Below are 25,136 nucleotides of genomic sequence, written 5' to 3' on the forward strand. Positions count from 1 at the left end.
TTGCCAAGTAAAATTTATACTTAATTCTGCATCACAAGAGTCTAATTCTTAGTGTCAAAATGAAGTTTTCTCTGAAAATATGTTCACCTTACACTTGATATGCTGTCTGACAGAGAAAAATAGTTATTTGGAAAGATTCATCCAACAAAAACCTATAGCCTGTGCAAAATAACATCAAATTTACTGCTGAGAGATCATTTTTGCATCAAAATGGTCTCCGACCATCACATTATATAGCAATAGACACAGAACATTTTGTAATTCTTTTCTAGGTTGGGCAGAGATAGGAAGGAAGGTTTAGAAAATCAGATACTCAAATTTCAGCACGTAGTTATTCAAATAAAATTTTAATGATTTCAGTTCCTGAAAATGTAGTGTCATTAAAGGTCATTTCCTGCTAAATTTCAAATTACAGATTTGTGGGCCATTTCTGAGCAGAAGCATCATATTCTACTAAATATTCAGCTTATTAACTAAGGTAACTGACAGTATCATGACAGGAGGTGAGGAGGAACAATGATCAGCTCATAGCTAAGAAAAGGGAAAAAAACAAGAACCAAAGCAAAAAACAAAACAGCTACAGATATTAGTAAAATAATAATACAATCCCAAACATCCACCTCTTAAATTACTAGAAAAACAATACCCATAGTTATAGCAAAGACAGTCTTCACAGATTTGAGTAACTTTATTTGCATTTTATAGTGATTTCTTAAGGCCTATATCCAATGAAACCATTTTAAAAGCTCTATGAGGGGTGGAATTTTAGATGCCTATTACACTTTTCTTTTAAAAGAAAAATGCTTAAATTTCGGAATGAGCAAGATTCACTTTTGTAGGTAGAGGCCCTGCTTCCTCATGATCTTCAGTTTTAGATCTAACAACCACAAGAGAAGAAGCTGGATATCTGTTTAGCTTTTGTTCATTCATAAACTCCAAGTCACCATAGATACTCAGCTTCTGCAAAAGAAAACCAATGCAAATTAGTAGTTTGGATAATTAGGAACCTCTCCAAGTAAGTCTTCAAATAACAATTTATAAATAGTTGGTAGAAAAAAAATTCTACAAATATCTTTAAGAATGAAGAATGCTTCTACTCAAAATGTCGTAAATATATGATTCAGCTCCCAGTGGATGGCCAAAGAAAGCTTTTCCACACGTCTCAAGTTAAAATCCTCAGGAGTATAACAATTGAGTATCAAGAAAAATAGCTAAGGATGCTTTATGTGATGGAGTCCTACAACTTAGCTCCCCTACCAAGTGGTAAAATAATTTGGTGCAAGGTTTTCTGCTCCTAAATGTTTTAGCTTAACATATACAGAAAATGATAGATGCTATTTTAAAAGACTGTGAGAACAAAGAATATGCATGAAATGCTCTAAGACTGATAGAAGGGTCTTTATAAATATATAAAGTTTCTCAATTGTTACTACCATATCCAAAAGATACTAAAAGAATGAAAACATACAACAGAATCACTGCAATTGTTATAAAACTCTTTGGAGAATAATGGTCATATCTAACATCTTTTGAGAGTAGGCAGACTTAGATATATGTATGTATTTCTCTCTTGTTCTCTCTCTCTCTCTTTTTTTTTTTAAAGACAGGGTCTTGCTCTGTCACCAGGGCTGGAGTGCTGTGATGGGATCATAGCTCACTACACGGCCTTGAACTCCTGGGCTCAAGTGATCCTCCTGCCTCAGCCTCCTGAGTAGCTAGGACTATAGGCATGAGCCACCATGCCCAGCTAATTTTTCTTTCTTTCTTTTTTTTTTAATGATGCGGTCTTGCTAGGTTGCCTAGACTGGTCTCAGACTCCTGGCCTCAAGTGATCCTGCTACCTTCCAAAGTGTTGGGATACAGGTGTGAGCCACCATGCCTGTCCTTATGTATCTCTTAAAGGCATAAAAGCAAAGTGAAAAGGCTTCACTAAGAAATGGCATAGGCCAGGAGTATGTAATCCCAGATGCCTGTAATCCCAGAACTTTGGGAGGCTGAAAGAAAGAGTACAGATTTTCTTTCTTTCAGGTGGATCACTTGAGATCAGGAGTTTGAGAACAGACTGGACAACACGGTGAAACCCTGTCTCTACTAAAATTACAAAAAATTAGCCAGGTGTGGTGGTACGTGCCTGTAATGCCAGTTACTCAAGAAGTTGAGGTACGAGAATTGCTTGAGCCTGGGAGGCAGAGGCTGCAGTGAGCTGAGATCACACCACTGCACTCCAGCCTGGGGGACAGAGTGAGACTCTGTTTCAAAAAAAAAAAAAAGGTATAGATTCTGTTGTTAATCTACTTATACAGCAACAAATCCCTGTATCCATAAGGTAGAAACTGCAGTGCTGACATCACTGGCAAGGCAACTGACTTGATTATAAACCAAGAACTACACAGAAGTACCTGATACTGGAAAGATGTTTTTAAAAGATGCTGAATAAAGAACACCTTCAAGTGATCACAGAAAGTATATAACCTAATAATACACATTACAAAAACCAGAAAGTGAAGAGAGGATGAGGTGGGAGATAATGTAAAGGAACTAAATTCCTTATCCTTCAGGAGGAAGATATGACATAGTATCTAAAGTTGATAAAACAAAAAAAATAGAAGATAACATTTAAAAATAACTACCTGGAGAATTTTTTAAAACTACTGACTGGTTTATCTAAGGAGTGAGGAAGAAGACGACAATTTTATGCCATATTTATGCATGAATTCTGAAAGTTTAAAATAAATTCAATGAGTAAATATGTACTTGGGCTTTAGGCCTGGCTTTGCCATTAGCTAGTTATATGAACTTGGTTGAGTTACTTAAATCTTTTCTAAAACCCAGTTTAACAGAATTTGGATTATTTTCTGATCGTCTAACTCTGCTATCAGACTTAAATGTTCCTCCTAAATGGCAAGGTTCTTGGTCTTATTCTTCATTGTCTTTAAAATCTTTTGAATAGAGCCAGGTACATAATAGGTTATCCATAAATGTATGTGATTTATTAACTTAAATGATATTAGGAGTTTATTTATTTGCTGTTTTTTTTTAGAGACAGGGTCTGTATCTGTGATCCTCCCGCCTCAGCCTCCCGGGTAGCTGGGACTACAGGCACACGCCACCATGCCTGTCTGATTTTTAATTTTAGTTTTTTGTAGAGACAGGCTCTTACTATGCTGCCCAGGCTGACCTCAAACTCCTGGCCTCATGTTTTCTTTCTTACTTTAGGGAAAAAAAAAAAAGTGAGTTTTAGCCAAGAAAATCTGAATAACTTTTAAGTTATTTTTACTGTGAAAAAAGGAGAAACTACCAGAAAAGAGTGGCATATTTACACTGCAATATTCTAAAATAAGAAATAAAGGTAAAAATATATTAAAAATAGTTTACACTAAAAAGAAATCCACTAAAATGGCAACGTAATAATAGTTCTGGATGACAGGCAGGGTGATTTTTTTTCTCTGCTTCTTTATATGTATTTTATTATTAAAATTTATTTTTTGAGACAGGGTATTGCTCTGTCGCCCAAGCTGGAGAGCAGCAGCGTGATCTCAGCTCATTGCAACCTTGAACTCCTGGGCTCAAGCAATCCTCCCACCTCAGCCTCCCGAGCAGCTGGGACTACAGGCACGTGCCAACACACCTGGCTAATTTTTGCATTTTTTGTAGAGACAGAGTCTTGCTATGTTGCCCAGGCTAGTCTTGAACTCCTGGACTCAAGCAATCTTCCTGTCTTGGCCTCTCAAAGTGCTGGATTACAGGCATGAGCCACCATGCCCAGCCTATATGTACTTTACTTTATAAACTTCTACACTGAGCATATAACTTTTTTTTTTTTAAGAGACAGGTTCTTGCTGTTGCCCAGGCTAGAGTGCAGTGGTGTGATCAGAGTTCACTGTAACCTCAAACTCCTAGGCTCAAGCAATCATCCTGCCTCAGCCTCACAAATAGCTGGGACTACAAGCATGTGCCACCAGGCACAACTAATTTTTTTTTTTTTTTTTTACTTTTTGTAAAGACAGGGTTTCACTATGTTGTCTAGGCTGGTCTGAAACTGCTGTCCTCAAGTGATCCTCCTGCCTTGGCTACCCAAAGTGCTGAGATTACAGGCATGAGCCACTGTGCCCAGCCCAGTATTTTTATAAATAACAATGTACTTAAAATGAATATGTAGCCAAAGTATGGAACACTGGCTTTAGAGTCAGACTATCTGAGTTCATATCTTGGTTCTACCACTTACTGATATTGTAAACTCTCTTGTAGTTTTCCCATTTGGAAAGTGGGGAGGATAACAGCAGTCATCTCCCAGGGTTACCATGAGGATTCAATGAGCTAATCCATATGAAACACTTAGAACAGTACCCAATAGAAAACGCTCAACCTTACTAATCTCGGGGACCACAATCCAGGCTGTGGTGAATTTATCAAGGTAAATTCCATCTGAATCCAGCCATTCAGTCTTTCCTGACAATAGCCTGACCAATGTCTATGTGTATCTTTCTTTTACAAGGAGCATCTTAGAAATAAGGAGAAGTAGAAATACAAGAAGAAACGAACACTGTGTCAGGCTTGGCAGGTGGTCAACAAAAATGTATTACTATAGTATTTTTTCTTGGGGGAGGGTCCTCACTATTATTATTTTTTTGTAGAGATGGGTGTCTTGCTATGTTGCCTGGGCTGATCTTGAACTCCTGGCTTCAAGTGATCCTCTTATTTCAGCCTCCCTAAGTGCTGTCATTACAGATGTGAGCCACTGCATCCTTACTACATACAGGTTTATAGCTTTGCTGTCACAAGGGTTTAGAGTGCATGAGGCAGCTTGAAGAAAAGTAATAGACAAAGGCAATCCTATGTAGACACATAATTTCAGCTTTGTCAAGAACAATACAATGATTAAAATATGGACATCAGAGAATGAAAAGTAGGTAATGTAATAAGAGGATGCTATCAGTACATTCATCTCATGAACAGATGGGTTCTGTAGAAATTTACTGATTCTCTATAACTTCCACAATTAAAGGTTCTTCCCAATCCAGTCCAACTTTATCCATTTGGTTTGATTTCCCAGTGTAAGTTATTTTAATCCGGATGGTTCCTTACAGTCCTTCTCCAACAGTTGGCTTACTCTTGCCTATATCAGAGAGAACTGTATACTCTCCTCTCTGCTAATTCATACCTTATACCCATTCTTCAAAATTCACATCAAGACCCCTATTGTGTAAAATCCTTGACAATCCCAGCAAATAGTCTCTGCTTTCCTTAACACTTCATACAATTATTATTTCTGCCACTTAAACACCTTATCAGCCATAGGCAAGATGGTATATAGGAAAAAACATACAAGTTGTTAATCTAAAGATGTGAACTTATTCCAGCCAATACATTCATAGCTGTACAATCCCAGGGAGGTTACCTAGACTGTGTAAGCCTTTTTATTCATCTATAAAATGGATATTAAAACCTGCTATAGAATATTGTTGGACACTGGATTGATATAAAAGATATATGAAAATACTTTGTAAATTTTAAAGACTATAAAAATGTTAGTTATAAACATTATCCTGTCCCGGTTTCTCGGTACCTATATCAATGATATCACCTTAATAAAAATATTAAATATTTTTTAAAAATATTTTATTTTTCATGTGCAAATCACATACTTAAATATCTTTATAGTCTATTAGGATAAGATAGATGTTCAAGCACCATGTTAGGCACATGCCAATGGCTTATTATTATATTCTATTTTAATTTCTGTCTTTTCTTCTTTTCTCTCTTTTTCTGTATTACTTTGTAGGCATACGAAAACTAAAAGTTTATTTCAGTTGAATTAGATGTCGACAGCCATTATTATTCTGTATTTAGTTATATAAATACTTTTCTGTTCTTGAAAGCTAAGTTGAAACCTCAAATTATAGACTTTCCCCAAACAAAAATCCTTTACCTTAACAGTTATATTTTTTGGGCCAGTTAAATTTTAATTACCAAGGAAGTCACAATGTCTCCCATCTCTTGGGGGATTAGGTATCAGAACGTAAGAACTGAAAATCAAACGCTCCACCCTTTTCTTTTTTCTTCTTTTTTTGAGACTTAGGGTCTTGTTCTATTACCCTGAGTGACAAAACAAAGCTGGAGTACAGTGGTGCAATCCTGGTTCACTGCAGCCTCAACCTCCTGGGGTCAAGTGATCCTCCCACCTCAGCATCCTGAGTAGCTGGGATCACGGGCATGCACCACCAGTCCCAGCTGATTTTTGTAAATTTTCGTTCAGACAGGATCTCATCATGTTGCCCAGGCTGGTCTCGAACTCTTGGGCTCAAGTGATCCTTCTGCCTAGGCTTCCCAAAATGTTGGGATTACAGGAATGAGCACCATGCCTGGCCCAGCCTTGCTGCTTCTAAAGCAGCATTGCTCCTTAATATTGTGGTAATTTATTTAAACTACTAAGTGGTTCTACAAGTCTTCTCTCCAGCTGAGTATGGTGGCTCACACCTGTAATCCCAACACTTTGGGAGGCCAAGGCGGGCAGATCACTTGAGATCAGGAGTTCGGGACCAGCCTGGCCAATATGGTGAAACCCCGCCTCTACCAAAAATACAAAAATTAGCCAGGCATGGTGGCACAAACCTGTAGTCCCAGCTACTTGGGAGGCTGAGACAAAAGAATCACTTGAACCCAGAAGGCGGAGGTTACAGTGAGCCAAGATCATGCCACTGCACTCTAGCCTGGGCAACAGAGCAAGACTCTGTCTCAAAAAAAAAAAAAGTCTTCTCTCCTATATATCCTCTTACAAACTGATGTCAACAGGTCTTTTCAGTCTCAGAGAGCCAGAAAGAGACACTTTACTCAAGCCAGTCCACATATATGTCACCACAGTAGTTAGCGTCACAGAGAACTGGGAACAACAATTCTTGTGCTTCAAACCTATAATTTTTGTGTGCCAACCTCAACCACATTAAAACCACCACATCTTCTCTCTTTCTATTAGTAGAGAGGCCTTGTTTTTCCAGCTAAACAAATAAGGCATTTAAAATGGTATATCACAGGGCTCAGTCTTCCAATGGTCTAAGGGTTAGAATTAAATTTACCTCAGAGGGAACATACTGCTCCACAGCTGTAGCAACAGTTGCACAACAAATCCAAAGCAACACCATCACCGAGAGGACAAGAGTTGTAGTTAAAATCCACCCAGAGTTACTGGAAAAAATCAACAATTAGTTATGTTAAAATTTCATAACATAAGAAATAGGAGATTCTCAATTATAGTCAGTCAACCTTATGTACTTAGCTCAACAGTACAATTAAAACTTTGTTGATTATCTTTGAAACTATTAAAAAAATACTTATAGAAGGAAATATTATACTAATAGCTATTACATTAGGTTGGCTTAATATCTTTTTCCTCCACTTCTAATGTTTCTGTAACATGGCTATATCACTTTTGTAATAATAAAATTAGACATACTTGACTTTCTGCTAAATATATAAGGTAAGTGAAAATGTCCTGTGGATTATACACTGTTCTACAAATGTCATATATTATTTTGCAAGGTATTATAATATTTGCTTTAAAAAAACCAATATACCAAAAAGTTAAAGTACAGAATAGCTAAATTTAAAATGATCGTTTGTTTTATAAAAAAATTCACAACAGGCTTCCAGAAGTCAGCTTCCTGAGAATACTTCACATATTTAGTTTGCTATAATTTACTTACACTTCCATTTAAAAGAGCACATCTATTATAAGGCATTCTGTAATCATTATAGCATATCTCAGTAAAGAGATAGTTATATTTTCCTTATAATTAAAATATCTTAAGATAGAAGGCCAGTTAAGATAATCAGCAATTAGAGGTTTTTAATTTATTTTTATTTATTTTGGATTTTTATAGAGACAAGTTCTCACTATATTGCCTAGGTTGGCCTTGAATTCATGGGTGCAAGCCATTCTCCTGCCTAGGCTTCTCAAAGTGCTGGGATTACAGGCGTGAGCCACCGTACCCAGCCTGAAGTTTTTTTCATAATTGGCCTATTAAGATTCAAAGAACAGGAAAAAGTCAAGCCACTTAAAAATAATTAAAAGTCTAAATCTGACAAACTATGTAATATAGATAGTCCCTAATCTTCACATCTCTGCTCATCTAACACTGCCTAGTAAGAGATCTCTACTTACCACCCTAACCACTCGATAGTTTGCCAAGACTTGGACATGTGGTAAGCAGAGTCGTTGTTTGTTTGCCAGCAAGAGGTGGACTTCGGAGAATGTATTGTATCTAAAAGCAGGGAACTCCCATATGATGCTTTAAGTATCCCAATTTAGAAAGATTAGAGTACAATATATTTTTAATAAAAAAAATACCCACTTTCCTCTACATGTTCCAGCCCTAACTAACCTGAGTACTAAGGAATTTACCACGAAATGAGGATATATTTGATATCTGGATTCCAGGAGCAACTAGGTAAGCCAGAAAACTGGGGCTCATCCCTTCCATCTCCACAACAAAACAATGACTAGATCCTACAGATTTTCAACTATCTCCATTATCTCCTGTTCTCCTTGTCTACTGCCCTAATTCAGGCCTTATAATTTCTTCCCTGATCTGCCAAAGTTCTCCAACCTGGTCCTCTAATCTATCCTTCACATAGAGGCCTCTTCTTGACACTTGCATTATGTTCCTGTCCTCTCTATTCCTGTTTTCCCAGTTTAATCAAATTTCTGACTCTCCTTATCCTCCATATATAGTAATATACCCTATACACATTGAGCAGGAAGCCAGTATATCTGAAAAAAAATTTTTAAATAAATCTCCTGCTACAACTAGCAAAAATTTCTACTCGTCACTTAAGATATTTCTATCTCACCTGTCAATCCTCCCCTTGAAACCTCCAGTAGACTTAAATATAGTCCTTATATGCTGTGTATAAGACGCGTGTGTGGGGGTGTGTGTGTGTATAGCAATCATTATTGACCACGTCTGTCTAGACCTGAGAACTCCTGACATCTTTCCTAGGTTTCAAGTCCCTAGCACAATGCCTGGCTCTTCAAAAAGAAATACAAGTGAAGCAAGAGTAACCTCAATTTCCATTCTGGAGACAAGGGTGTCTCTTTAACAGCTACGACCAGATTCTACTAACTGGCTGAGTGATTCTGTATGTAATCATGGAAAAATCATGACACTTCAGGAAGTAAATAACTATAGCAGAACAGGATGAGTAGAAGATGTATAGTTAGAAAAATTAGGTTTGAATTTTAATATAGTGACTGTGTAACCTTGGGAGTAGTCAATTCACCTATCTAAATCACCGCCTACTTATCACAGGGTATTGTTCTAAAAGTCAAATTGGATCACTGAAGGGGAAAAAGCATTTTAAAAAAGAACACTTAAAAAAAATATCTGAGACAGTCTTGCTCTATCACTCAGGCAGTGCAGTGGCACAGTCACAGCTCACTGCAACCTTGACCTCCCGGGCTCAAGTGATTCTCCCACCTCAGCCTCTTGATAGCTGGGACGACAGGCATGTGCCACCATGCCCAAATAATTTTTTAAATATTTTGTAGAGATGGGGGTCTCACTATGTTACCCATGCTGATCTTGAACTCCTGGGCTCAAGTGATCCTTCTGCCTCAGCCTTCCAAAGTGCTGGGATTACAGGCATGAGCTACTGCACCCGTCCAAAAGAATACTTTTTATTTAAATGTAGGATCCTATTATAATTCATGTTTGGGCATAAAAATTTCTAAGAAATACATTTCTAGTTATAAAGTTAGTTGTTTCACAAAATCACTTTTAAAGTGTTCGATTTAAAAGAACATAGAATATAATGACAAAATGTTAAACGTCAATAAATCAATAATATGGCAGGTAATACAGTACTGAGAACTGTAATTTAAGATTAAATGATTATTTAGGTTTCACAGAACTATCAAACTGCAACAAACATCCTAAATACTGGAAAGAGAAAAACTGCCCTTTTTTGGACAAGCTCAAAACCAGGTTTAGAAATGAAAGGATAAAATTCAAAGTTTAATTATTGTTTTCTCATACAGTCTTTTAACATTTTGCTTAATAAAAGGTATTAATTTGTAAGGTCCACGTAAATCTAATGATACATAATAAAACCTCTCAAGAAACTATTTCTATAAAAAATTACAGGGATCATGTGGTTTGGACTACTGCAGTTTTATACCTGAGATAGAACAGTCCACTAGAATGAACACACTATAAAGCAAGAACTTGTTTACCACTCACTGAAATGCTTGGCCTGTTATCTGACACAGAGTAGGTAACAGTCAATAAGTGACATGGCCCACTATCTTTCTCTTTTTCCTTTTTGGGGGGTGGGGAGGAGTAAAAGTATTGGGGAGGGCTCATATCCTAACTCCTTGGAGAAGAGAAAACATGTGCATTTTGATAAAACCTGCCTCTCACGCTCATAAGGCTTGGTATTTCTTCTTAGGAGGGCATACGTTACCTACTACTCTCACTTGCCCACTTAACCATTACCCTTAAAAATTCTTGGCACGGAGCTGACACTCCCTAGTATAGAATACAAAGCCCTTCTTAATCTATAGTCCTTATCTAGATCCTCTAGCCTCATATCTGGCCATGCAGATAAAAAAAATTAAACCTGATATCTAAGCCATTCAGACATACTTTATTTTTTTGAGACGGTCTCACTCTGTCCTCCAGGCTGCAGTGCAGTGGCGTGATCTCAGCTCACTGCAACCTCTGACTCCCAAGTTCAAGAATTCTCCTGCCTCAGCCTCCTGAATAGCTATGATTACAGGCGTATGCCACCACACCCGGCTAATATTTGTATTTTCAGTAGAGACAGGGTTTCACCATGTTGGCCAGGCTGGTCTCAAACTCCTGACCTCAGGTGATCCATCCGCCTTGGCCTCCCAAAGTGCTGGGATGACAGGCATAAGCCACTGCATCCAGCCTCAGACGTAAGTTAAATTAAAGCTTAGTTTAAATGTGTGGAGAAGCACATTCAACATAAATCAAGAAATTCTAACAAGAAGAATGCTATTGCACTGTGAAAAAAATTACCTGCCTGGGTTTTATTGAAGTAGTATGCCTATTACCTTTTAAACAAACTAAAATATTGAATAGTACAACTTTGGAAGGGAAAAAGTAACAATGTTTACTTTTGAGGTGCTAATTTTAAAATAATAAAAAGTAATTATCTCTCTCATACAAGTCAGATTTTATCTGTTATACGCATAATAAAGAGTACATACAGAGACAGGCATCTTAAAAAGCCATCACTTTCTCCATCTTCAAGGAAATTCCTGTGTGCTTGTGAATTTCTCATTTGCAGATCTGCTGAAATAGTAAGGTACAAGTTTATTATATCCTATATCTCAAAAGCTAGTCTCACATGACTACTTCTACATATATACACTTTACAGATATCCAATTGTTTTTGTTTGTGTCATCTGATACATTTTATAATGTGTACCAGTATCTCTAGCACATCAAAACCAAATGAATATTCTACCACATTAGGAGTTTCCTGTTTTGTTTTCAAATTCTTATTGACATTGATGCTTTCTGCTTAATTAAATGTGAGCTTGGATTTCGTTTATTCTAACCCAATTAAAGATGGTCCCCACTTACCAAAATAGTTAGAAGGCTAATGAAATCAGTATCTAAAAGAAGGTATGAGTAAATTTTACAAGGTAAGCTCTGCTTCAGCTTGGTGTTTTATGTTCTTACGAGTCAAAATTCATTTCTAACATGGAAATAAAAATAGAATGGGGACTCATACTTTTGGCATTTTTCACTATTTGGTCAATTTATTGGTAAGTACCAGAATATTTGATTAGTTCATGCTCAAAACATCCTTGAAGCAAACTAAACGTTTTTAGAATAGTGATTCTCAAAGTATGGCCCCCAAGCCAGCAGCATCAGCAAAATCTGGAACTTTTGAGAAATACAAATTCTCACATCTTCTCCCAGACCTAGTAAATTAGAAACCCTAGGGCCGGGTGCGGTGGCTCACACCTGTAATCCCAGCACTTTGGGAGGCCGAGGCGGGTGGATCACAAGGTCAAGAGATCGAGACCATGCTGGTCAACATGGTGAAACCTCATCTCTACTAAAAATACAAAAAATTAGCTGGGCATGGTGGCGCGTGCCTGTAATCCCAGCTACTCAAGAGGCTGAGGCAGAATTGCCTGAACCCAGGAAGCGGAGGTTGCGGTGAGCCGAGATCGCGCCATTGCACTCCAGCCTGGGTAACAAGAGCGAAACTCCGTCTCAAAAAAAGAGAAACTCTAGAAGTGGGGCCCAGCAATCTGTGTTTGAACAAGCTCTCCAAACTCTAATACACATGAAAGTTTGAGAACCACTGTTTTAGAAATTATCTGTTTATGTTCCATCAGTGTAAAAACAAACATACAACTAACTCTACTACAACTGGATTTGACTGCTAATGTTTTTATCTAAGCTACTTAAAATAAAACTTACAGGACATTTTGCTTAGAGATGATTCTCTCAAATTTGTAGGCTCCTGGTCCAAATGTGGTGCATACTGAATTTCTGGCTTAGACTAAAACAATAATGAAAGCAATTAAGTCATTTGTACTTCTTTAGCTTTTTTCAGTATAACAAGTTCTAAAACACGTCATCTCTTTAAACATTTAAATTGAGAAAAAGTAATAGAAATACTGTATAAAAAATGAAACACATTAACCACAACATATTTTAATTGCACTTCCTAAACATCAGATCCAGTGCCTTGCAAAGAAACAGGTTTCTGGCAGATTATTGTTAGTTTAACTTTCTGACAACATTTTTTTTTAAAGGGAGAGAGGGACAAATCATGACATACTACATTAAATACTATACTTTGCAGAATTGAGTTCTAATTCTGGTTGATCAGGAATAATTTAGCAGACTGCCAAAACTTTTGGCTAAACACATATTTTCTCTATTTCTTCTCATATGAAACATTCCAATCTTCCCTAAGTATGAGCAATCCATAAATTACAGCCAAACATTCTATACTTTACATCTTCTGTATAGTTCTGATCCTCTAGAATGGGGGTTTCTCACTCCTACTTACGTTCAAATTCACACAAACTTTAGAGAGACATAGAGCTAATCTCGTATCTAATGAGGAATGAATGAGGGCTTCATTCTGAGAGTCAACTTACGCTTTGATGTAATTAGCTTTAGGACATAGAACTTGTTCACAAATTTAAAGAAAAAAGTCCTGTGTTTTACTTCTTACCAAATTAAGTAGAGGGGATCCAAGGTTCAGGACAGTGCTAAAAATCACATACTAACCATATATTAAGCCACTTACTTAGCTGCAGTACTTAAAAGGTTTACTTTATTACCTAAGAGGAAGATAGTGCCACACATAAACTCTGTTGACTGACAAATTTGGGAATTTAACTACTGAATTAAAAGCATGGTAGGGTAGGATATGAGCCTTGGTGCTAAATCCCCCTGGGTTTGAAGCTTAATTCTATTACTTACTGACAGTGCAACTTAAACAAGTTACTCTCACCTTCCTCATCATTAAAATAGGAATAATACAACCTCATAATGTTGTTTGAAGATCTGAGATAACATATCTAGTACAATATAACCTCCAAGGAACAACAGTTATTATCACATGGTAAATGATGAAATAGGAGAAGTTACCTCTTTAGGCAAAATACTTCTTCAACAAGTTCTCTTATGCGTTATGAGGAAAAACACTATAAAAAACTAAAAATTATGTCATATTGCTTTTATCTGATATCCATATGTAATCAAATACGTCCACTATTTATGTTATTATCTCTCATATTTAAAGATTTCATTTTATCAATTTAACCAACATAAAATTTAAAAGACTCAGAGTTCTGGTTAGACAAGAACTAACGGGCTTTAGATAAGGCTTTTAATGCGCAAAGGGAAGGGTAATCAAACTGATGCCCAGTATTTTAATATAGGGTCAAACAAGTAATTATTATTTGATGATAAATATTTGTAAGTGACTGAGTATGATTCGATGCTGAAACACTCATTTAAGACATATACATTTACTGTTGTTGGTATTTAGATGAATCCATGAAGCACAGTTGTCACCTGGAATATAACTATTTTTCCATCATCAGCTTGAAGATAAAAAGTCCATGAAGAGGTTATGAAGCTCTGTGCGGAGTCCATCATGTCACTCCAGAATGACCTCACCAGAGTTAGAGGAAAGAGTAGATGCATTTTTGGCATCAGGGACATAAGCTAAAAATAAAAATAAATAAATAATGAGAAATATATTATTTTTTGCATATGTATATTCAAGAGAACAACATAATCAAGATTACTCAAATCCTTATTGGGACAGGATACAAACAATTAAATAAATCTACCATAATCAATAGCATTAGAGTAAACTCACGCATTATCTATGCAAATTATGGTAAAGCTTAAAAACCAAGGTTACTTTAATTTGCCGCCAAACACACTAGCTAGCTACCTGTCACCTCTATCAGAATAATAGGCTTTTGAATTAAGTCCAAAAATAAGAAGACTCTTAAGATAATTAAATAAGGACCAGCAAGGCCTTGAAGGTAGCACGGGAAGGGGCAAATCATATCATTTTCATCTTTAATGCTTTCATTGAGAATAAATCATCTATACTGAACATCAATGGAAAACAGGAAGAAAAAATCAATCAGAAGAATATATACATAAAATGGCAGACATATAACAACAGGCAGGGTGAAGGGATAATTTATGGGCTTAGTATATGTAGTAAGCTACTGATAAAATTTTAACAAATGGTATCATCTTTCCTCCAATTCTGACTTCTTTAGCAGCACTAGGCCCCTCTAAAGCACAAGTGTGGGATGCCATTTACTAAACTCTAGGGATAGCTTTGGTTCTGCTTTCTTATTTGTTTGTTTGGCTTTTTTTTTTTTTTGAGACAGTGTCTCACTCTGTTACCCAGGCTGAAGTGCAGTGATATCTACGATAGCACTTGATTCTAGAAGCTTGAGGCCAGCCTGAGTAATATAGTGAGACCTCCATCTCTAAAAACCATAAAAATAAAAAACACATATACCTCTTAACTCAGCAATTCTAGCTCTATGATTGTATTCTATAGTTATATTGACAAATGTGCAAAATAGATATCATTTATAAAAGAAAAAGATTAGGAATAACCTACATGTTCACAAATAAGGGACTGCCTAAATAAATTATAATAAATCTATACAGATTATATAGTAGAAAAAAATTAGAAGCTCTTCATATATATTTACATTTATAAAATATATATGTGTACATCCTTGTATATGCATAAAATATCTCTGTATTAGTAACCTTCGCTACATTCATGAGGAAAAACTGTGTGGCTAAGAGACAGGGGTGGTAGACTTTTCACTATATGTATACTCTTTTTATCTTTTGAGTTTTGTACACGTCACTATTTCCTGTACAAAAATAAATAAAATTAAGAAACTTTTCCCAGTATGTCTAGAGAATAGAGTAGGAAATTCCTTTGCAGGGAATTTTAAGAGACAGCACTGGAGAAATAATCAGGAGTTATGTTGTGATAAACAATTTGAGCTTAAATCTATATGTAACTGGGAGCTACTGATTATATGAGACAGGAGAATGGCACGATGAAATTTAGGAAAAGAAATATCTGGACACAGTAAAGGATGGAGTTAGAAAGGGTTAAAGTGGAAAAACAGTTTGGAAATTATTTAAAAATATGGGTAAGAAAGGATGATGATCTAAGTTAAGGCAGTGGCAACTGTCCAACGGCAGGTGGGATGGAGAAAAAGAACTCTGAAATAATTCCTCTGAGCCTTGGTTTTTTCATATGTAAATGAGGATAATAGTTTCACTAGAATGTGAGAAGAAACAAAAGAAGATTATGAATGTAAGCATAATTTTTAACAGTAAAACATTATACAAAAGCAATTATTCAATTGACTTTTCTATTTGCAAACTAATTTTGTTTGCTGAAAGCCAAATATAAAATATAACCTTAAAAATAGGATCAAGTGGGTGATAAACACTTCAAGCAATACAAGTCAGTGCCATCTAAGCAGGCTATTTTGAAAGGCAGTATTGTTTCCTACTTGTTCTTGTCTCAGTTCAGCAAATGGCAGCTGATTCTGGCAACCAAGATGGCAAGCATATTGTTCATCAGATTGGGAATATGCTTCTGTACATGCTGTAAGAGAAAAATAGTCAAATTACAAGAAACAAAAGAGAAAGAAAAAGAGGAAAGAAAAGGATTTGGCATTTTATAAAAAAATTTCTTACACTTAAAAAGATTTCATTAATATGAATCTCCAAATTTGGTAATATAGTAGTAGGACATGTATCTTTAAACTCCATACTGCCTCCCTCCTATAAGTCAAATGTTTTAGATATAAATCTATTAATTACACACCCATGCTCTGGCCACATGATGACACTCATATAAAAAATCCTTGTAGCTAGGCTTGTGTAGTGGAAAAAGCACCGGGTTGGCATCCTGAAGATGACACTCGGAGTTTAGTTCCATCATTTGTTGGTGGTGTGTGTGACCTGGGCTGAGCAGTTTAACCTCTGACTATTGATTTCTATATGTCTAAAATGGAAAATACCACCACCTACTGCATAGGGTTGAGTGAAATAATATATTTTAATGATTTATACAAATACAAGATATTATTGTTAAGAACTACATCACTCAGTTAAGAAGTAAGGGTATGCACATGGCAAGGGAAAAATAAAACAATCAGCCTAACATCTGAAAGTCTAAGAAAACTGAACTAGAAAATGTTCTATAGCAGATGATTCTAATGTTGAAATGGTTCTCTACCAGATATACTTTCATTAGTTCATTAAATCCATTTCCTCCATGTGATATAACATTTTACTACTATATCAATTTTATTTTTTCCCAACTCAGTAATGCATTTGTAATACACTTCTCAGAAGAGCTAGATAATAAACTAGACACCATTATGCACATATAAAGATGATCAGTTAGAAGACTGAGCCGTAAAAATAAGGCTATGATATCAAAGAAGACTGCATGTGAGCCATGGCATACTGACAGGGGAAAAGGTGCCTCCTTCTACACTGAATAAATAGTGTAATGAATGGAGAAAATTCCATTATAGTTATTTAAAAGTTAAACGTCAATTGTGTCCTGATTACAGGTTTCTTTTATTAAACATATTGCTTTTAGCAAAAAGAAAGACAAGTGGTTTAATAGATGACGAAGCCTTTGGCTACTTATTTTAATGGCATGATCAATGAAGAATACACTATTAAATACTGAGTCAAAGGACTGATTCAGTAAAAGACTTGGAGATAAGTCAAGTAACCTATGATTGAAAGGTTTAGGAAAATTATACTATCTGCGAAAAGGTAGTAATGAATTGTGAGTAGGGTAATTACTATGATATTTGTCTGACAGAATGATTGGTTAAACAAAGGTGTCCTATTCATAGCAGAAAATAAACACTGTCTCAACAAATAGATGAAATTTAAAGCCCATGAAATTTCTAGCAACAGCTATGAAAACTCTCAAATCCATAATAATTACAGTATGTTAGATGACTAGTTTCAACAGTGTATTCGCCATTTCCTAAAGAAGATACTTTAAAAGCTTATCACAAAGAAAACAACATTACATACAGCTGATGTCGTTAGCATAGCATCTTACCAGATTCACATTCCAGTTTGGTTCGATTTAAGTCAGTCCCATCATCCACAAACTGACAAATTGAAAACAGCCTGCAACCTCTCTGACATGCATACAACTCCTCCTCCTAGGGAGTTCAAGAACAGGAAAGGTTACCAAAAAATGGTATTTTTTTTTCCTCAGGGGAAAACAGGTTAGGAAGAAAGCAAAGTTAGTAAAGTTTATTACAAATCATCCAATAAGTGTCATAACTGAAAGAAAAAAATGATAGGAGCCAGTTGATATCCAAGACCTTTGCCATATAGAGGTTTTAGTTCCTTATTTTAAAAGTGATACCAAGAAAAAAGCCTAGTAGGTAAAACCATCACCCTTTTTTAATTCTCTCTGGTTACAACCTGTGGGGGAAAAAAATTGAAAATAAAAATAACAGTGACAGGCCAAGTGCAGTAGCTCACACTTGGAATTCCAGGGCTTTGGGAGGCTGAGGCAAGAGGACTGCTTGAGGCCAACAGTTTGAGACCAGCCTGGGCAATATAGCAAGACCACGTCTGTACCCCCCACCAAAAAATATTAACTGGGTGTGGTGGTATGCGCTTGCAGTCCTAGTCCTCAGAGGGCTGAGGTGTGAGGATTGTTTAAGCCCAGGAGTTTGAGGGTACAGTAAGCTATAATCACACCACTGCACTCCAGCCTGAGAGACTGAGACCCCGTCTCTTAACAACAACAAACAAACAAACAAACAAAAACAACAGTGATACAACTAGAACTTTAACAGAAATAGAAAGGAGTAAGCAAGTACCCTAGAACCAATGACATTACTTTTGCCACATCCATGTTTATAAGAATCACCAAGCTTATTAGGAAAAGTATCAGACCAGCTTCACATGGCAAATGGTGGCACAAGGGCCTGATAAAGTAAGGTATACATCTATAAAAATGTTTATATGAAATGATTTTTTTAAACTGGGCTTACATTAAATGAAAACAAGGGCGCTACAGTGTGGTGTATGGGAAAGGACACTGCAAACAGCTAGACCTAGATCAAACCTTTTGGGTGAGTGCATAAGTTATTTTACCTGTCTAAGAATCACAGGTTTCTCATGAAAAAAGGAGACAATAGCTATTACCTCCAAATTCCTCAATAATTCAGAAAGACAGCTAATCCCAGCACGGTGCCTGGGATGTAGAAGGTGTTTAATAAATGGTAATAGTGTTAATAGGTTTTTAAAATTGAAAACAATTACAGGCATCATTGTGTATGTGGGAAAGCTCAAGATAGGATGCACAGCTAGTTCTTCATTACTATAACATATTAACTGCTTAATAACACTAATGTCTTCAGTGGGTTTTTCTTTGCTAAAATATAGTATTTTTAAAAAGCTATTGCATATGGGGGAGCCCCCTCAACTTGCCATGTGATCCAATGTGTGCAAACTAGCAGATACCTAATAAGGAAACAGTATGTGCATATACCAGTTAGCAACCAATGAATACAAGGTATGTATTTCTTTCCAGCAGAAGGATTAGTAAAATTTATGTAGCAGCAACAATCCATCAAGAAGAGATGGCTGCAGTCTAATATTAAATATATTTTATCGTACAACTTTGAAGGCAGCACACATTTGGACCTCAGTTCTAGCTGCATTTATAAGATAAAATTGAAATAATTTTAATAATTAAGATAATAAATTTCATACCTGAGTAGCTTTTGCAGGCTTTGTAAAACAGTTAATTCTTTTATGTCTTTGAAGCACCACATATTTCCTTATACTGTACAGAGGAAGCATGAGCTTATTAGTATGAGCCATATCACATGCCATTTTATTTTCAGATATACTTTCCTTTGTTAAAGAAACCTAATAAGTCATCCAGTATCAATTTCAGAAAACCATATGGCATGGTGAAAAGCGCCTAGGTTTCAGGAGTCAGCCCTGGTTTGAAGCTCAGCCCTGCCACTTATTCTGTACAACCTTTGGCAAGTTACTTAATCTCTCTAATTCCTCAGTTGTAAAATAAGGACAATACTCTTACATCAATCCTAACTACTGTTTATTTATTTTCTACTGCCTATATAATTGCAGAGTGTCAATCTTGACTATTAGGAGAATTATACATTTATATCTACAATAGCATTACTATTATGTAGTACTATCTAATAGACATACATATTTAATGAGCAACCACAATGTGCTGGGCACTGTGTTAAGACTTAACATATTATGCAACATCTGGTACAGAGCTGACACTCAACTGTTAGCTATTAAGAATCATATCTTTATTCTAAGTATTTCATGTTATATACACAAAAATAATAATTTCAAGTAAATAATTAATAACCTATGAATCCCAAATGACTGGTAAGCTTATATATCATGTATCTTCTGATTTAGGACACGCAGAAATAAATGGTGCTTCCACCATATTAAATAACAACTAAGTTCATAATTAGAAGGTCTCTCAATGATACTATTTAGGCCAGGTGCTGTGGCTCATTCATGCCTGTAATCCCAGCACTTTGGGAGGCCGAGACATAAGGATCTGTTCAGCCCAGGAGTTTGAGACCACCAGCCTGGGCAACACAGCAAGACCCTGTTACAATTTCTTTTTTTTGAGACAGAGTTTAGCTCTTGTTGCCCAGGCTAGAGTGAAAGGGCGTGATCTCGGTTCACTGCAACCTCAGCCTCCCAGGTTCAAGTGATTCTCCTGCCTCAGCCTCCTGAATAGCTGGGATTACAGGCACGTACCACCATGCCTGGCTAATTTTGTATTTTTAGTAGAGACAGGGTTTCTCCATGTTGGTCAGAGTGGTCTCAAACTCCTGACCTCAGGTGATCTGCCCGCCTCGGCCTCCCAAAGTGCTGGGATAACAGGCGTGAGCCACCACACCCGTCCAGCTTTTTTATTGACATAATTTATGTCTCTTGTTTTTTGAACCCAAATTATGCAATTGCACTTCTGTAGATAAAAGAATAATTTAAAAATAAACACCTCCCGAGTAGCTGGGATTACAAGCGTTTGCCACCATGCCCAGCTAATTTTTGTATTTTCAGAGAGACGGGGTTTCACCATTTTGGTCAGGTTGGTCTTGAACTCCTAACCACCCATGATCCACTCGCCTCGGCCTCCCAAAGTGCTGGGATTAGAGGCGTGAGCCACCGTTTCTGGCTTAAAATGAGATTTCTATCTGCCAGTTACAAATACCAGACAGAGAAGCTATGTGAATTTGGAAATTCATCTAATTTCTTACAAAGCATAACTCTTTTTTCCTGGAGCACAAAGCACAACAATTCATAGGAGCATCAAGAGAAATCAGTGAAATAATTAAATTCCTTCTTCCCTTCCTTCCTTCCTTTTCTCTCTTTCTCTCCCTCTCTCTGTCTTTTTTTTTTTTTGAGGCAGACTTTCGCTCTAGTTGCCCAGGTTGGAGTGCAGTGGCACAATCTCAGCTCACTGCAACCTCTGCCTGATGGGTTCAGGTGATTCTCCTGCCTCAGCCACCTGAGTAGCTGGTATTACAGGGCACAAGTCACCACACCCGGCTGATTTTTTGTGTGTGTGTTTTTATTAGAGAGGGGGTTTCACCATGTTGGCTAGGCTGGTCTCGATCTCCTGACCTCAAGTGATCCACCTGCCTTGTTGGGATTACAGGCGTGAACCATCGCACCCAGCTTTTTTATTTTTATTTTTAAATTGAGGCAGGGTCTCACTCTCAGGCTGGAGTGCAGTAGTGACATTTTGGCTCACTGCAACCTCCACCTCCCAGGATCAAGCAATCCTCCCACCTCAGCCTCCCCAGTAGCTGGGACAACAGATGCCTGTCCCCATCCCTGGCTAATTTTTGTATTTTTTTTTTTTTTTTTTTGCAGTGATGGGGTCTTGTCATATTGTCCAGGCTGGTCTCAATCTCCTGAGCTGAGGTGATCCACCCACCTCAGCCTCCAAAAGTGCTGGGATTACAGGCGTGAGCCACCATGCCTGGCGGAGTATGTTTAATGCAAGTTTATTAACAGGAGGGAGCATAGTGTAGCCAGTTTTAAGCTGAATTCCTACTCTACTATTTCTTGGCTATGTGACCTTAGGCAAGTCACTTAACCTTTCAGAGCCTCAATGTCCTTAATTTTAAAACCCTACTTTGCAGGGTTGTTGTGAGAATTAGGGATAATGGTATGGTAAATCTCCCATCACTCTGGCTAAAAGTGGAGTCTCAATAAATTTCAAGTCCAGGATCTGTAGGGAGCCAGATGACTTGGAGTTCTTTGTGAGAAATGCTTTAATAAATAAGTAACAATGGTTTATAGATATCACACCAATTGTTAGAAAATAGTGGACAAATTAAAGTTCCTAAAGGTTCTAGGAACGTATATCCTTTCAAATTATTTAATTATTCCTCCAACATTCTGGTTTATACTACAAAATTGCCAGGAAAATCTTAAAAAAGGAAACAAACCCTAGAACAATACAAAGTAAGTCTCGGCCCAATTCCAGGCCAAATCAAAATTAATGAGCTTCCTCATACAATCCTCTTAATGATGAGAAATTTACAAGAAGTGAAGAAAAATAACGTGGTTAGAGGCAATATTCGTTGATTTAAATCTGAAGTTGAAACTTACTTCTTTCTCGATTGTTACATAAATCTCTGGAAAAATATAGTATAGTCCCGTCTCCCACACTTTATTAAAAAATTGATAATCCTCATGCAGTGTAAAATCCAGCCGTAAACAAAATCTGAGAAGTGCCGGCACTTAGAACTTTTCATTTCAAAGGCTTTCTGAAAGCACTCGCCAATATGGAACAATCTAAGCTTCCCTGGAACTGTCTCCGTAGCCACTCTGCAGTTTTAGAGATCAAAGAGGTCCCGCCACAATGGTTAAGCAAATAGCATACAAAAAGATGAAGGAAAAACTTAAAGGAAGTTACCAGCAACATCAACAAAAGCTCTCATAAAACAACATGGGGGAGGGCATATACTCAAATCATACATGGAGAAGGTGTGGTGGGAATCACCAAGCAATTTAGAATGTTTAGTAAACAGAGTTCTTAGGCTGAAAAACCAACTTGAAGAGGGTTAGGTATGTCATTAAAAGAAAGGGGGAAGCAAAGAGAGGAGGGCCATTCCTCTCCCTAAGCTGCGAACCCCGCCTGTGGACAGTCTCATTTCTTTCCCCACTCCACGAATTCCCCGTCTTCTGCACTGAGTGGTCAGTTTCTGGTAGGCAGACACCTAACTGCCTCTTCTCTAATCCAGTCCCTCTTGGCAGCGTCTAGGACACATTAACTCAATACAGGCAGACAGCATTCCTGGGCGTCTCACCTCTCCTTGAGACGCCTTCGTGACGCTTTTTATACTACAGTGGAATCGTCTACTTGTCTGACTCCCCGAAGACTGCGTCCGGCCCCGAAAGACGCTCAGTAAACAAGTGTTATTAATCAATCATCTGTGGACTCGCATATCTGCGCCTCCCTTCCTAACCACCCCCCACTTACGCTCCTTAAGACAAGGACCCCGCATTAATCATCCGTATCCTCCGCTATCCTCCTCTCTCTGAGTGCTCGACTCCCCTGCTGCCCCGCAAGCTCCAGAGGAAAGGCATTGTGTTTTTCTCATCTTTGTGTCCCCTAGCCTATCACAGGGTAGTGCAGGACAAACTTCCGGTAATTACAGCAGGAACGGGGTGCAGACAGGATTAGGGAGGAAAACAGAAGCTACACAGATGGGAGACAGCAGTTGAAGGGCGGATAGAACAGCCAGGTTGCCAGAGCCGACAAAGCTGTGGGGAGCCGAGAGATGGGCGTCCAGGGAAGGGTCGCAGCCCATTCCGGACGGGTCCTACCTTAGGGTAGGTGTGCAAGGGGTAGGTCAACTGACAGGCCCGGTGGCAAGACGCCGTATCACCCAAGACCGAGTCAAATGCTTCAGCCGAAGCGGTCCCCGAACCTCCGGCCAGGGCCATGGTCAGCAGCAGCAACGGCGGGAGCCCCAGTTGGGTCCTGACCCAGAGGCTCCCCTTCAGCGCCGCCATCTTGTTTCCCTCTGTCACAGCAGCTCAGCTTGTTGCTGTTTTCTTTGAAGGGCTTCTTCCTCCTGGGGCCAGCCCCCTTCCCCACCCTACCGACCGTTGCTTCCGCCTCCGCCGTCGCTTCAGCTCCGCCCTGACCCGCGTGAAACGGCAGCCTCCTGCCCTACCTCGCAGACTACGAACTTCTCCTAGGCAGGCGTGAGGAGGGGAACTCAACCATCGCGAGCATTAGCACGAAGCGGGTCCGCCTGACTGCTTTCCTTCGTGGGGCAGGCTGGGGCATGTAGTTCTCCCAGGCGGGAAGCGCACGGTATTGTCGGGAAAGTTGGTCTGGGAAAACTACAGCCGCCTTCGGCTCGCCTTCCGCTCGCGTTTCTTCGCAGTGCATTCTGGGGAATGTGGTTCGCTGTGGCACTGAGGCGCGAGGGCAGTCCGGAGCCTCTTTAGAGAACTATCGCCCTTGGAGGAAGCGTCTGTTTAGTTTCCACGCAGACGGCTGGGCTTGGGAGCCTACGAGGTTGCAGTCTGGAGGGTGCCAACAGCAGCTGCCAGGGCAGCTTTTCCTGGTGGGTCTCACGTCAGACCGTTGTTGAGTGCCTTTACCCGGGCTCCGGAGTGCTGAGAACAAGGAGGATGGGGTTTCTCCTTGTTCGGGGATCCAGAGATTACAGCCGTGGGTAGAGTCCTCTGACCACCAAGCAGTTGTTCCAGGGGATGACTGCGTATTGTGAGACCCCCTGCTGAGCTCTTGCGGTGGTTGTCCGTTGCTAATTACCAGGACAACCCCTGGGATTGTGGCTGTGGTGAGGTAGTTGTTAAGAGGGTGTCTTTGAGCTCTGTGTAATCCTAACCCTTCCACAGCCGTATCTTAATTGGAAGAGGGATTAGGTGCACGCTCTAGGAAGGGGATATTGGAATCCCCTTCCTAGAGCGTGCTCTTCTGGAAGCTAGGAACCTCCTAACTCAGGACGTATACCAATGATTGTTTACGGTTTCAATTCTTAGGAAGATCTTTCTTTTAAAGAGGAAATCTTACCTCCTGTCAGTTCCACCTGAGTCCCTATAATTCAGAAATTCTTCCAGAGAACTCAATTGTGTCACTTTGGGGAACAAATATCACAGCGGTCTTTGATAAAGTTTTTAGAATCTGTCCTCTTTCTTGACCAGAATCGCTGCAAGCACGTCAAGGTAGTCGGAATCCCCTAACAATGGATAAATTCATCATTCGAACGCCTAGAATCCAGAATAGCCCTCAGAAGAAAGACACTGGAGGAAAGGTTTACAAGCAGGCCACGATTGAATCTCTGAAGGTGAGAGGGGATCTGGGACTAGAGGAAATGTGCAAAGGACTGATAGCAAGGTGGTGCCAGAGTTTCTGGTGTGGAAAGACCTATGAATTATTTCTTGTTATGCCTCCTTCCCCAAAGTGTACCTGACCACTCCTTCTTTGTTCCCCCCATAGCTGTACGGACTTAGATT

At 38.4% G+C, this 25,136-nt stretch overlaps 2 protein-coding genes across 3 annotated transcripts in view; one reads left to right on the forward strand and one right to left on the reverse strand.

Moving 5' to 3' along the window:
* Positions 1–328: 328 nt before the first annotated feature.
* Positions 329–23,864, reverse strand: TMEM59 (transmembrane protein 59). Of its 2 annotated transcripts, none has more exons than XM_064372381.1 (8): positions 23,472–23,864; positions 17,662–17,767; positions 16,079–16,173; positions 14,076–14,228; positions 12,462–12,543; positions 11,231–11,315; positions 7,074–7,182; positions 329–960 (listed from the first exon to the last, which is right to left on the reverse strand). In XM_064372381.1, the coding sequence occupies exons 1-8, from the start codon at positions 23,658–23,660 to the stop codon at positions 805–807; spliced, it is 975 nt and encodes a 324-aa protein (XP_064228451.1). In that variant the 5' UTR covers positions 23,661–23,864; the 3' UTR covers positions 329–804. The 2 variants fall into 2 exon arrangements, with proteins under 2 accessions (XP_064228451.1, XP_064228452.1); XM_064372382.1 differs by having other exon boundaries at positions 11,231–11,312; positions 23,472–23,863.
* Positions 23,865–24,062: 198 nt separating this feature from the next.
* Positions 24,063–25,136, forward strand: part of TCEANC2 (transcription elongation factor A N-terminal and central domain containing 2) — a 49,328-nt gene continuing 48,254 nt past the window's right edge. The window contains exons 1-2 of the mRNA XM_012442551.2: positions 24,063–24,223; positions 24,825–24,967. Coding sequence (XP_012297974.2) covers positions 24,866–24,967 — 102 coding nt within the window. The 5' untranslated portion in view covers positions 24,063–24,223; positions 24,825–24,865. The remainder of the gene's footprint in view (positions 24,224–24,824; positions 24,968–25,136) is intronic.

Source organism: Aotus nancymaae, unplaced genomic scaffold (genome assembly GCF_030222135.1).
Source record: "Aotus nancymaae isolate 86718 unplaced genomic scaffold, 86718_ANA_hifiasm-v0.15.2.pri h1tg000007l, whole genome shotgun sequence".
Lineage (NCBI taxonomy): Eukaryota > Metazoa > Chordata > Mammalia > Primates > Aotidae > Aotus > Aotus nancymaae.